General features: G+C 40.9%; 1 protein-coding gene across 8 annotated transcripts in view; it reads left to right on the top strand.

Moving 5' to 3' along the window:
• CCNY (cyclin Y) overlaps window positions 1-13,122 on the top strand; it is a 114,544-nt gene that overhangs the window by 91,027 nt on the left and 10,395 nt on the right. For all 8 annotated transcript variants that reach the window (XM_081554251.1, XM_081554257.1, XM_081554252.1 and 5 more), the window contains one exon: window positions 11,928-11,963. In XM_081554251.1, coding sequence (XP_081410377.1) covers window positions 11,928-11,963 — 36 coding nt within the window. The remainder of the gene's footprint in view (window positions 1-11,927; window positions 11,964-13,122) is intronic.

Genomic DNA, 13,122 nt, shown 5'->3' with positions numbered 1-13,122 from the left:
AGACCTCAATGGGACCGTAGCGTCTTCCTTTGTTCCACTGGTGATAGAGGGTGTGGTGGTGACCAGTGGGCATCACCCCATGGTGGACACTCACAGCTAGGGGACCGTGTGTGCACTCACCCCACTGTTCTGCCCTTGGTCAAGCCACTCTGCCCTGGGAGCTTCATGCCAGGAACGAGAGGTGCTAGGGGAGTGGGAGCCTGGAGACCTTTTACCTAGCACCCACTCCAGCCCTGGAGCCCAGCCTCCCTGGAGTCTGAGACCTGCCTTCCGGGGCCAGTGGGTTTCTTGGGCCTCCGACTCTGTTGCTCAGTGCTTCCCCTGGGGATGACTTCACACTGCCCCTGGTTGTGACACAGACACTTGGAGGCCCAGCAGGAAATTTGGGTGACAGTTGGATACTTTGGTATTGAGTCTGGGAGGTGCCAGCTCCAAAGTCACGTGTGTGGTTTGTGCATCAGCAATTTTAGCTGTACTGCACCTGTGAGGCCCCCGAAGGGGCTTAAGGGCTCCACGAGATGTGTCTGGCTCCACACATCTGGGATCTGGATTGTCAGCCCCTTCAGGAGGGTTTCATGGGTAGCCAAGGCTGAGGACCCCAGATGTCTGTTCCCTTGAAGATGTTGCCTGTGGTTAATACCAAGAGGAAGAGAAGGGTCTCCCACACAAAGAGTGGAACGTCCAACCTGACACCCTCAGTATCATCAAGTCGTGACTTGTGTCTGCAAAAAAAAGTGGAAACTTAACAGGTCTTAAGAACTACCACAGATGCTGGATTCTTGTAGAAAACATATCACATTGACTTGGTCTCTCCTTGTAAACACTAACAACTGGTATATGATATCAGTTTGTCTCATTATTGTGATGTTGTGATGTTGATTTTGTGCTTAAAGTGGTCACCAGAGAGCACCAGGTTGAGTTCCCTGTGCTATACACTCTAACACCCTCTTACTGAGATGCCCATAGTTCCCCGTTGGTGGGTTTTCTTTTTGTTGCAACAAGTAACGAACCTGCTCAAGGACTCTGATGAAGAAGAACATGAAGAGATCAAGCCCTGAGCCTTTAGAGTGGGAGCACTGACTCTGAGACCCTCGACTACCAGAGAACTAACCCTAGGGAATATCAAATAGTGAGGACTCACACGAAGGAAACCACTTGAATACAAGACCAGGCATCACCCAACCACCAGTAGCACCCTTTGCAGGATACCCCAACTAAACAACAAACACAAACTCAATCATCAGCAGACAGGATTACCACTTCACTCAGCCTTGCCCATCAGAGGAAAAACAAACAAAAAACTCAGCACAAATCTCACCCTATATGAAGCTTACACAAACCACTGGACCAGCCTTAGGAGGGCAGAAACCAAAAGGAAGAAAGAATTCAACCTTGAACCCACGGAAAAGGAGACCTCAAACACAGTAAGTTTAAAAGAAAAAAAAAATAATGAAAAGGCAGAGAAATACTACACAAATGAAGGACCAAATTAGAAACACAGAAGTCCAAATAAATGAAGAGGAAATAGGCAAACTACCTGAAAAAGAATTCAGAATAATAATAGTAAAGGTGATCAAAAACCTTGAAATCAAAATGGGGAAAATGCAAGAATCAATTAACAAAGACCTTGAAGAATTAAAGAATAAACATACAAAGACAAACAACACAATTACTGAAATTAAAAATACTCTGGAAGGAATCTGAAGCAGAAGAACAAATCAATGAGCTGGAAGATAAAATGGTGGAAATAACTTCAGAAGAGCAGAATAAAGTAAAAAGAATGAAAACAACAGAGGATAGTCTCAGAGACCCCTGGGACAATATCAAACACACAAACATTTGAATTATAGGGGTCCCAGAAGAAGAAGAGAAAAAGAAAGGCTATGAGAAAATTTTTGAAGAGATTATAGTTGAAATTTCCCCAACATGGAAAAGGAAATCGTCAAATCAAGTCCAAGAGGCACAGAGAGTCCCATACAGGATAAACCCAAGGAGAAACATGCTGAGACACATACTAATCAAACTAACAAAGACTAAATACAAGAAAAGAATATTGAAAGCAGCAAGGGAAAAGCAACAAGTAACATACAAGGGACACCCCATATGTTTAACAGCTGATCTTTCAGCAGAAACTCTGCAGGCCAGAAGGGAATGGCAGGATATATTTAAAGTACTGAAAGGGAAAAATCTACAACCAAGGTTACTGTACCCGGCAAGGATCTCATTCAAAATTGATGGAGAAATAAAAAGGTTTTCAGACAAGCAAAAGTTAAGAGAATTCAATACCATGAAACCAGCTTTACAACAAATGTTAAAGGGACTTATATAGTCAAGAAATACAAGAGAAGGAAAAAGATCTACAAAATCAACCCCAAACAATTAAGAAAATGGCAATAGGAACATATATATCAATAATTACTTTAAATGGGTTAACTGCTCCAACTAAAAGACACAGACTGGCTGAATGGATACAAAAACAAGACCCATATATATGCTGTCTACAAGAAACCCACTTCAGACCTCAAGCTACATATAGACTGAAAGAGGATGGAAAAATATATTCCATGCAAATGGGAAGCAAAAGAAAGCTGGAGTAGCAATTCTCATATCAGACAAAATAGACCTCAAAATAAAGAATATCTCAAGAGATAAGGAAGGACACTACATAATGATCAGGGGGTCAATCCAAGAGGACGACATGATAATTGTAAATATCTAAGCACCCAACATAGGAGCACCTCAATACATAAGACAAACACTAACAGACATAAAAGGAGAAATTGACAGTAACACGATAATAGTAGGAGACCTCATTCACACCATTGGACAGATCATCAAAACAGAAAATTAATAAGGAAACACAAGTCTTAAATGATACATTAGATGAGATGGATCTCATTGATATCTTTAGGACATTCCATCTAAATGCAGAAGAATACACTTCCTCAAGTGCACATGGAACATTCTTCAGGATAGACCACATCTTGGGTCACAAATCAAACCTCAGTAAATTTAAGAAAATTGAAATTGTATCAAGCATCTTTTCCAACCATGGCACTATGAGACTAGATATCAATTATAAGAAAAAACTGTAAGAAACACAAACACATGGAGATTAAACACTGTTTCTAAATAACAGGTTACTGAAGAAATCAAAAGGGAAATCAAAAAATTTCTAGAAACAAATGACAATGAAAACACGACAGCTCAAAACCTACGGGATGCAGCAAAAGCAGTTCTAAGAGGGAAGTTGATTGCAATACAATCCTACCTCAAGAAACAAGAGAAACGTTGAATAGACAACCTAACTTTACACCTAAAACAACTGGAAAAAGAAGAACAAAAAACCCCCAAAATTAGTAGAAAGAGAGAGATCATAAAGATTCAACCAGAAATAAATGAAAAGGAAATGAAAGAAACAATAGTAAAGATGAATAAAACTAAAACCTGGTTCTTTGAGAAGATAAACAAACTTGACAAACCTTTAGCCAGACTCATCAAGGAAAAAAGAGAGAAGAATCAAATCAACAAAATTAGAAATGAAAAAGGAGAGATTACAACAGACAATGCAGAAATACAAAGGATTATAAGATAAGAGACTATTATGAACAACTACATGGCAATAAAATGGATAACCTGGAAGAAATGGACAGATTCATAGAAAAGTTCAGTCTTCCAGGAAGAAATAGAAATTATGAACAACCCAATTATAAGCACTGAAATTGAAGCTGTGATCAAAAATCTTCCCAAAAACAAAAGCCTAGGACCAGATGGCTTCACAGGAGAGTTCTATCAGACATTTAGAGAAGAACTAATGCCTATCCTTCTAAAACTCTGTTTCAAAAAATTGCAGAGGAAGGAACACTTCCAAACTCATTCTACAAGCCACCATCACGCTGATACCAAAACCAGACAAAGACAACACAAAAAAGAAAACCTTATTGCCAAATACAGACTTAAATTGAAGAAAGTAGGGAAAACCACTAGACCATTCAGGTATGACCTTAATCAGATCCCTTACGATTATACAGTGGAAGTGACAAGTAGATTCAAGGGATTAGATCTGATAGAGTGCCTAAAGAACTATGGACGGAGGTTCATGACATTGTACAGGAGGCAGTGATCAAGACCATCCCCAAGAAAAAGAAATGCAAAAAGGCAAAATGATTGTCTGAGGAGGCCTTACAAATAGCTGTGAAAAGAACAAGCAAAAAGCAAAGGAGAAAAGGAAAGATATACCCATTTGAATGCAGAGTTCCAAAGAATAGCAAGGAGAGATAAGAAAGCCTTCCTTAGTGATCAGTACAAAGAAACAGAGGAAAACAATAGAATGGGAAACACTAGAGATCTCTTCAAGAAAATTAGATATACCAAGGGAACATATCATGCAAAGATGGGCTCAATAAAGGACAGAAATGGTATGGACCTAACAGAAGCAGAAGATATTAAGAAGAGGTAGCAAGAACACACAGAAGAACTATACGAAAAAGATCTTCAAGACCCAGATAATCACGATGGTGTGATCACTCACCTAGAGCCAGACATCCTGGAATGTGAAGTCGAGTGGGCCTTAGGAAGCATTACTATGAACAAAGCTAGTGGATGTGATGGAATTCCAGTTGAGCTACTTCAAATCCTAAAAGATGATGCTGTTACAGTGCTGCACTCGATATGCCAGCAAATTTGGAAAGCTCAGCAGTGGCCACAGGACTGGAAAAGGTCAGTTTTCATTCCAATCCCAAAGAAAGGCAGTGCCAAAGAATGGTCAAACTACCGCACAATTGCATTCATCTCACATGCTAGTAAAGTGATGCTCAAAATTCTCCAAGTCAGGCTTCAACAGTACATGAACTGTGAACTTCCAGATGTTCAAGCTGGTTTTAGAAAAGGCAGAGGAACCAGAGATCAAACTGCCAACATCTGTTGGATCATCGAAAAAGCAAGAGAGTTCCAGAAAAACATCTATTTCTGCTTTATTGTCTATGCCAAAGCCTTTGACTGTGTGAATCACAAGAAACTGTGGAAAATTCTGAAAGATGGGAATACCAGACCACCTGACCTGCCTCCTGAGAAATCTGTATGCAGGTCAGGAAGCAATAGTTAGAACTAGACATGGGACAACAGACTGGTTCCAAATGGGAAAAGGAGTACGTCAAGGCTGTATATTGTCACCCTGCTTATTTAACTTATATGGAGAGCACATTATGAGAAACGCTGGGCTGGATGAACCACAAGGTGGAATCAAGATTGCTGGGAGAAATATCAGTAACCTCAGATATGCAGATGACACCACCCTTATGGCAGAAAGTGAAGAAGAACTAAAGAGCTTCTTGATGAAAGTGAGAGAGGAGAGTGAAAAAGTTGGCTTAAAGCTGAACATTCAGAAATCAAAGATCATGGCATCCAGTCCCATCACGTCATGGCAAACAGATGGGGAAACAGTGGCAGAGTTTATTTTTGGGAGCTCCAGAATCAGTGCAGATGGTGATTGCAGCCATGAAATTAAAAGACGCTTGCTCCTTGGAAGAAAAGTTATGACCAACCTAGACAGCATTTTAAAAAGCAGAGACATTACTTTGCCAACAAAGGTCTGTCTAGTCAAGGCTCTGGTTTTTCCAGTAGTCACGTATGGATGTGAGAGTTGTACTATAAAGAAAGCTGAGCGCCACCAAGAATTGATGCTTTTGAACTGTGGTGTTGGAGAAGACTCTTGAGAGTCCCTTGGACTGCAAGGAGATCCAACCAGTTCATCCTAAAGGAAATCAATCAGTCCTGAATATTCTTTGGAAGGACAGATGTTGAACCTGAAACTCCAATACTTTGGCCACCTGATGGGAAGAACTGACTCATTTGAAAAGAACCTGATGCTGGGAAAGATTGAAGGCGGGAGGAGAAGGGGATGACAGAAGATGAGATGGTTGGATGGCATCACTGACTTGCTGGACATGAGTTTGAGTAAACTCCAGGAATTGGTGATGGACAGGGAGACCTGGCATGCTGCAGTCCATGGGGTCACAAAGAGTCAGACACAACTGAGCAACTAAACTAAACTGAAGGAGACAAAAGAACCGTACACAAAAAATTATAAGACGCTAATGAAAGAAATCAAAGATGACATAAACAGATGGAGAGATATTCCATGTTCCTGGGTAGGAAGAATCAATATTGTGAAAATGACTATACTACCAAATGCAGTCTACAGATTCAATGTGATCCCTATCAAATTACCAATGACATTTTTCACAGAACTAGAACAAAAGATTTCACAATTCATATGGAAACACAAAAGACCCCGTATAGCCAAAGTATTCTTGAGAAAGAAGAATGGAGCTGGAGGAATCAACCTTCCTGACTTCAGGTTATACTACAAAGCTACAGTCATCAAGACAGTATGGTACTGGCACAAAAACAGAAATATACGCCAATGGAACAAGATAGAAAGTCCCGAAATAAACCCACGCATCTATGGGTACCTTATTGTTGACAAAGGAGGCAAGAATATACAATGGGGCAAAGATAGGCTCTTTCAATAAATGGTGCTGTGAAAACTGGAGAACTACATGTAAAAGAATGAAATTAGAACACTTCCTAACACCATACACAAAGATAAACTCAAAATCGATTAAAAACCTAAATACAAGACCAGAAACTATAAAACCCTTAAAGGAAAACATAGGCAGAACACTCGATGACATAAATCAAAGCAAGATCCTATGTGACCCACTTCCTAGAGTAATGGAAATAAGAACAAAAGTAAACAAGTGGGACCTGACTAAACTTAAAAGCTTTTGCACAGCAAAGGAAACACTAAGCAAGCTGAAAAGACAACCCTCAGAATGTTGTCTGGAGAAAATAATAGCAAATGAAACAACTGACAAAGGATTACTTTCTGAAATATACAAGCAGCTCATACAACTCAATAACAGAAAAACAACCCAATCAAAAAGTGGGAAAAAGACCTAAACAGACATTTCTCCAAAGAAGACATACAGATGGCTAACAAACATGAAAAGATGCTCAACATCGCTCTTTATTAGAGAAATGCAAATCAAACTACAATGAGATATCACCTTACACCAGTCAGAATGGCCATCATTAAAATGTCTACAAACAATAAATGCTGGAGAAGGGTGTGGAGAAAAGGTAACCTCTTGCACTGTTGGTGGGAATGTAAATTGATTCAGCCACTATGGAAGATGGTATGGAGATTCCTTAAAAAACTAGGAATAAAACCACCATATCACCCAGCAATCCCACTCCTAGGCATATACCATGAGGAAACCAAAATTTAAAGACACATGTATCCCATTATTCATTGCAACACTATTTACAACAGCTAGAACATGGAAGCAACCTAGATGTCCATCGACAGATGAATGGATAAAGAAGTTGTGGTACAGATACACAATGGACTAGTACTCAGCTATAAAAAGGAACGCCTTTGAGTCACTTCTAATGAGGTGGATGAACCTAGAGCCTATTGTACAGAGTGAAGTAAGTCAGAAAGAGAAAGATAAATATCGTATTCTAACGCGTATATGTGGAATCTAGAAAAATGGTACTGAAGAATTTACTTACAGGGCAGCAGTGGAGAAACAGACATAGAGTATAGACTTACGGACATGGGGAGAGGGGAGGAGAGGGTGAGATGTTTGGAAAGAGTAACATGGAAACTTACATTACCATATGTGAAATAGATAGCCAGTGGGAATTTGCTGTATGGCTCAGGAAACTCAAACAGGGGCTCTGAATCAACCTAGAGGGGTGGGATGGGGAGGGAGATGGGAGGAAAGTTCAAAAGGGAGGGGATATATATATATACTTATGGCTGATTCATGTTGAGGTTTGACAGAAAACAGGAAAATTCTGTAAAGCAATTATTCTTCAATAAATAATAAATAAATGTTAAAAAAAGAGGAAGAGAAGCTGGAAAGCTGGGCCAGTGGTGAGGGTTGAGTGTCAAGAGGAAGAGTCCAGTGTGGATGCTGTGGCTTCCCTGGACACCACCCAGATTTGAGATGCCTTCAGTCTGTAGCTTATTTGTTTTAAAATGTGCCCTGTTTTTAAAAATGTCCATTTTGAATCTGAGAGCTTGGCAGGGTAGACCCTAACAGTAGACCTAACATCAGAATCCTTCCCTGTAAATCCGGTGTGTCACACGTGACTTGGTGGTGGTCATTTTGAGGTGTTAGTGGGCCTGGTGACTCCAGCCAGGGCCTTTGCCCACACAAGGGGGACGCATGTCATGAAGGGCAGGGTGTGCGAGGTCTGAGTGCCCTCCTGTTCTGAAATTCTGCCTAATCTTGTCCTACACTTGCCAAGACCCCTGTGGCCTCCTCCTCCAAGATGTTAAAATTGATACAAACTCACTAATCAGTCATTTATCTTCCTATGGGCAGAGCGGGCATTCGAGGGCTGAACTCAACCTCCTGTTAACCACATTTGACCTTTGAGAAAAGCTCTGGGTTCTAACAACTGCTTTGTAAGCTAATTTTAGAAGAAAACCCTCTGGGGAGTTCCCTGGTGGCCTAGTGGTCAGGATTCTGGGCTTTTCATGGCTGTGGCCCGAGTTCAATCCCTGGTCGGTGCAGCCAGAAAAAAGAGTAGAGTTACAAAAAGACCCAAATGGAAATCCAGGAACTGAAAGGTACTGTGAAATAAAATTCATATTAAAAAAAAAAAAAGAAAACTCTTTTGTAAATTGGGGATTGTCCAAAGAGCAAACATATTTACACATTCTGGTTAGGGAATGAGTGGAGGGTTGAACGGTCAAAGAGAAGCAGACATGTGACAGGTTTCCACACTATTCTGTGTTCATTTTTTTCACAGGCATGATATCTTCCCTGAGAACTTGATTTTTCCCATCTTTCCCCTAAATGCTGATAGCTGTGGTATGAATTCAGAGTTTGCCATCCACCCCGGTGCCCCTGTAACCACCCTAGGCCCCCAGTTGCGTATAAGCATGGGGCTGGTGCTCAAAGGACGGGTGCAGGTGGTGAGGAGCTGTTTGCAGCTGCCCACGCTATCATCCGTGGCCCCTGGCCTCAGGGTCGGAGCAGCTTCGTACACCTCCCAGAACCTGGCACCTCTGACCTAGCTCTAGGTCAGAAGTGAGGCAAACAAAATGGGTTTTGTCTTCCTGGGCAAGAAAATAGCATCTCTTCCTTCCAGGCTCTCCTTTCCTCCTGGCTCTGCAACTAGGGCGGTTGCGCCAGCCCTCTGGTCGGCCTGTCCTGGGAGACCTCACCAGTTCTGAGCACGTGGTAGATTGGCTAGGTCTCCCAAGCTGGCCATTGGGAGTGAAGCCTGGGATTGATTCCGTTTCCAGCTGACCAGGCTTTGCCGCCCAAGAGTCGCTTACTTCTTTCACGGTGACCTGCTGAACTGGCCAGTGGAACTGGACCACATGTGCATCCTCAGCTTGGTTTTCTCACTTTCGTGGTTTGACCTTGAGTGGACATTGGCCTTCAGAGCATCCCTCTGTTTCACGGGGGTGTGAGTTGTGATAATGTCCAACCTGGCTTTCGGCTCTGGAGATATGAGAGATAGTAGTAACCTGGGGCCCTGAGACTTTCCCTCCACAGAGGCTGGAAGACCTCCAGAGGTGGAATTATTCACAGGGCAACAGCAGCAGAAATAATAGTAACTTTCATTTGAGATCATGCTTTTATTTACTTCATTTGATTGTAATAACCACTCTGCGATGCAGGTTGAATTGTCCGAATGTTATAGATGAGGAAGTGACGGCTCTGAGAGGTGGATGAACTCTAACTGATGAAGGAGTCAGGTTTTGAGCCCAGCTGGTCTGACTTCAGTCCAATGATGTTTTTCCGATGACATGTTCCCTCCCAGGGAAAGCAGAGACCATATTTTTTCCTCAACCAATTAAAGCAATTAAAGTAATCACTTTACCAAACCCAATCACATGAAACATTCAATTTAATCATCACAGCATGACTTTTAAATGAATAAAACAGTACCTCTTCCTTTTTTCCAGAGGCAGCATTATAGAATGAAAGGGCACAAAACCATTGTATAAGTCAGAAATCCTGACATCTGATATCTTTACCTGAATTTTCTCATTTATAAAATAGAATTGGTTACATTTATTATTTCCCATGGCAGGGCTTTTTAGGTACATGTGAAGGCACTTTGAAAACTGTACCATTCTTTTTTAAGCTTTTGAAGTCCCTTCACCCCAATTACAATTCCTTCATCAGCTTAGATGCTTTTCAGGATGTTAGGAGAACAAATATATTACACTCACTCAGGAATACTTTTCACACTTAACTAAAATCACTTGAATTCATAGATCCGGAAAGAGATTTGGGAGAACGTGCTCTCTTTCAGCAGAGCGAGATGAGCTGTTGTCGTGTCAGGTCGTGGGTGAACGTCTGGGCCGCTTGGAGTCCAGCATGCACGCCCGGGCTCTAAGTGGGCATCGCCGAGTAAGAGGAGGTGTTTGGGGCTCAGTCTGCTCGCTCCATGTTGGGGCCCTGGATGGCAGTTCCTGGGCTCAGAGACCAGAGCTCAACCTGATGCAGCCAGTTAGCTACGTTCTTAGAAGCTTAAAAAAAAAAATATTGGCCTCCTCAATAAATTTTAAAATTGTGGAAGGATCTAGACAGGTTACAAAGGAGGAAGTAATAAAAAGATTGAGCAGTTCAACCTGAATAACCCTGCCCACTTGATAGGTGATCAAAGAAACTCAGGTTGAAAGCAGTTACCCTTTTTACCCTATCCAGCTGGAGAACATTTTTTCAAAACATTCAAGGTGAGCGTTGGTGAAGGTGAAGTGAGACAGACACTGGTGAGGAGGTGTATATGGTACAGCTTTTCTGCAGAGATATTGGGAGGTATGTCTGGGGGAGCCTTACAATTATTAATGACCTTAGAGCTCCTATTTCCGATTACAGGATGTTTTCTTGTGGAAATAATAAGAGTTGTAGGTCACAAAATGTTTATTTGTGGGAATATTATGGTGTTAATCATAATTGCAGAATACTATAAACAACTTAAATGTTCAAGAACAGGGAAATGGTTAATAAATTAATCAGCAGTATGGTGAAATATGGAATATAGTCAGCCATTTAAAGTTGTATTTTTGAGTAACATTATTATGGTAAGAAACATGTTAATGAGGGTGAAAGTGGGATGCCAGCCTGCTTGCTTACACACATAATTGATAGGTAACTAGGAATAGATGTCTCTGTATCTCAAGCTGGTAGTAATCATCTTTGGGCAGAGGAATTATTTTCTGTATACTTGATTTTCGAAAATTTTCTACAATATGAATATATCTCATTTTATAATCAGAGAAGTGGTACTTGAAGAAAATTCAGGGGATGGGAATGTCTTCATTAAATTATTTTAAAATGTAAAATGAAATTTTAAGGTATTAAAGTATAAGGTATTACAAATAAGAGGTAAGTACCATTTTAGCAGATGAATGAATAAGTTAGGCAGATTGCCAAGAGGTTATTGATTTTAAGAGAAAAAATGATAAACCACTGTGGGTAATATTCACATTTTTCCGGCAGTTATAAAGAAACCACTGGTTTTCTAAAATAGCAGGTGATAAGTTGGGAGACCTCTAGAGGAGTTTAATTTCATCATTTAATTTTTACATAATGACTGTATTATAAAGTGAGGAAACTTAAATTTTCACATAGAAAGAGAAATTTATTTCTGAATATCACAAAATTTTGGTGTTTCTGGAAAAGATTTAATAACTTCTGGGTATAAATACCTGATTGATTTACTTTGAAGAATGCATGTTCTTAATCAGCATTCTGAATTAAATGGGGGCTGTTCAGATGGATTGTTTTATTTAAGTTTTAAATATTTATGATCAGACTGATGCCAGAGAAAATACAACATCTTGAATATGCTTATGAAACACTGAACTCCTGCATTTTATTTTACAGTGTAGCTCTCGCAATATATTACCACATCAAAAACAGGTATGTGGATTTTGTTTAATTTTGTGCTGAAAACATCACACTTTATCTGCTGTGACATTTTCCTGTTGCGTTCTAGTTGCCTCAGCCTTTAAGTTTTGTATTTTTATCTCACTTTCATAGAATCTGTAAAGGTAACACAGTTTACCCACACCTCCCAGAGAAGTACTGAACTGCTTCTGAGTCAGAGGAAACCAAATGAAGTCAGCAAAAGAGAACAGAGTTTCTTGACAGTATTCAGCCTCCTCTTGACTTTATTTTTTGTGTCATTCACTTAAACATTCTGTCTTTTATAAAATATTTTAGCAAGTTTCTGTGCACAGTATTCACATGAAAAAGAAGTTTATAGTTTCAATTCAGTAGAAACAATTTTGTTGTAAAGTTAGTCATAAACTCTTTTAAGGTGGTAGAAATCCTCTCTAATGGGAGTCTGGAGATAGTTCAGTTAATTACAGAAGTGAATTGAAAATCACGGAATCATGGAAAAAGCATATAAGAAATTACCTGTTCTGCCAAGCTCTCTTTCGTCTTTTTGCAGACAGTAAGTCATAGAGCAGAAACTGTGGTGTGTGCCACGGGGGTGCATGTCAGAGACAGATCTACAGCTTCTGATAATTGCAAGCCTGACTGACGTTGGAACATTACGTGCTGTTACCAAAGCAGGGGTTTCCAAATTCGGTTTTCAAAGAATAATTTTTTAGGCAACACTCAAATGACATAAGTCAGGTGGAAGCAGAGCCGTCACTAGCGGGGTGTGGCCCCCCAGAGCCCAGCGCCCCCTCTGCCTGCGTTCACAGAGAGAGCCACCCCTTTAAATGGATCTGTGCAGGGACTGGCTTGGTAACAGCCAGGGACACTTTTCTACGTGCCCCCTGTTGTTTTTCAAAATTGAGTCATGGGGCTTCCCTGGTGGCTCAGTGGTAAAGAATCTGCCTGCCAGTGCAGGAGACACAGGTTTGATCCCTAATCCAGGACGATTTTGCATGCTGCAGAGTGGCTAAGCCCGTGGGCCACAACTACTGAGCCGTGCTCTGGAGCCCAGGAGCCCAACCACTGAGCACACGTGCCTAGAGCCTGTGCTCCGCAACGAGAAGCCCAAGCACAGCAACTAGAGAAAAGCCCATGCAGCAGTGAAGACCCAGCATGGCCAAAAATAAATACA

Source organism: Giraffa tippelskirchi, chromosome 13 (genome assembly GCF_054371585.1).
Source record: "Giraffa tippelskirchi isolate mGirTip1 chromosome 13, T2T-mGirTip1v1.2.pri, whole genome shotgun sequence".
NCBI classification, from domain to species: Eukaryota; Metazoa; Chordata; class Mammalia; order Artiodactyla; family Giraffidae; genus Giraffa; species Giraffa tippelskirchi.
This window is presented reverse-complemented; position numbering and strand designations above follow the sequence as displayed.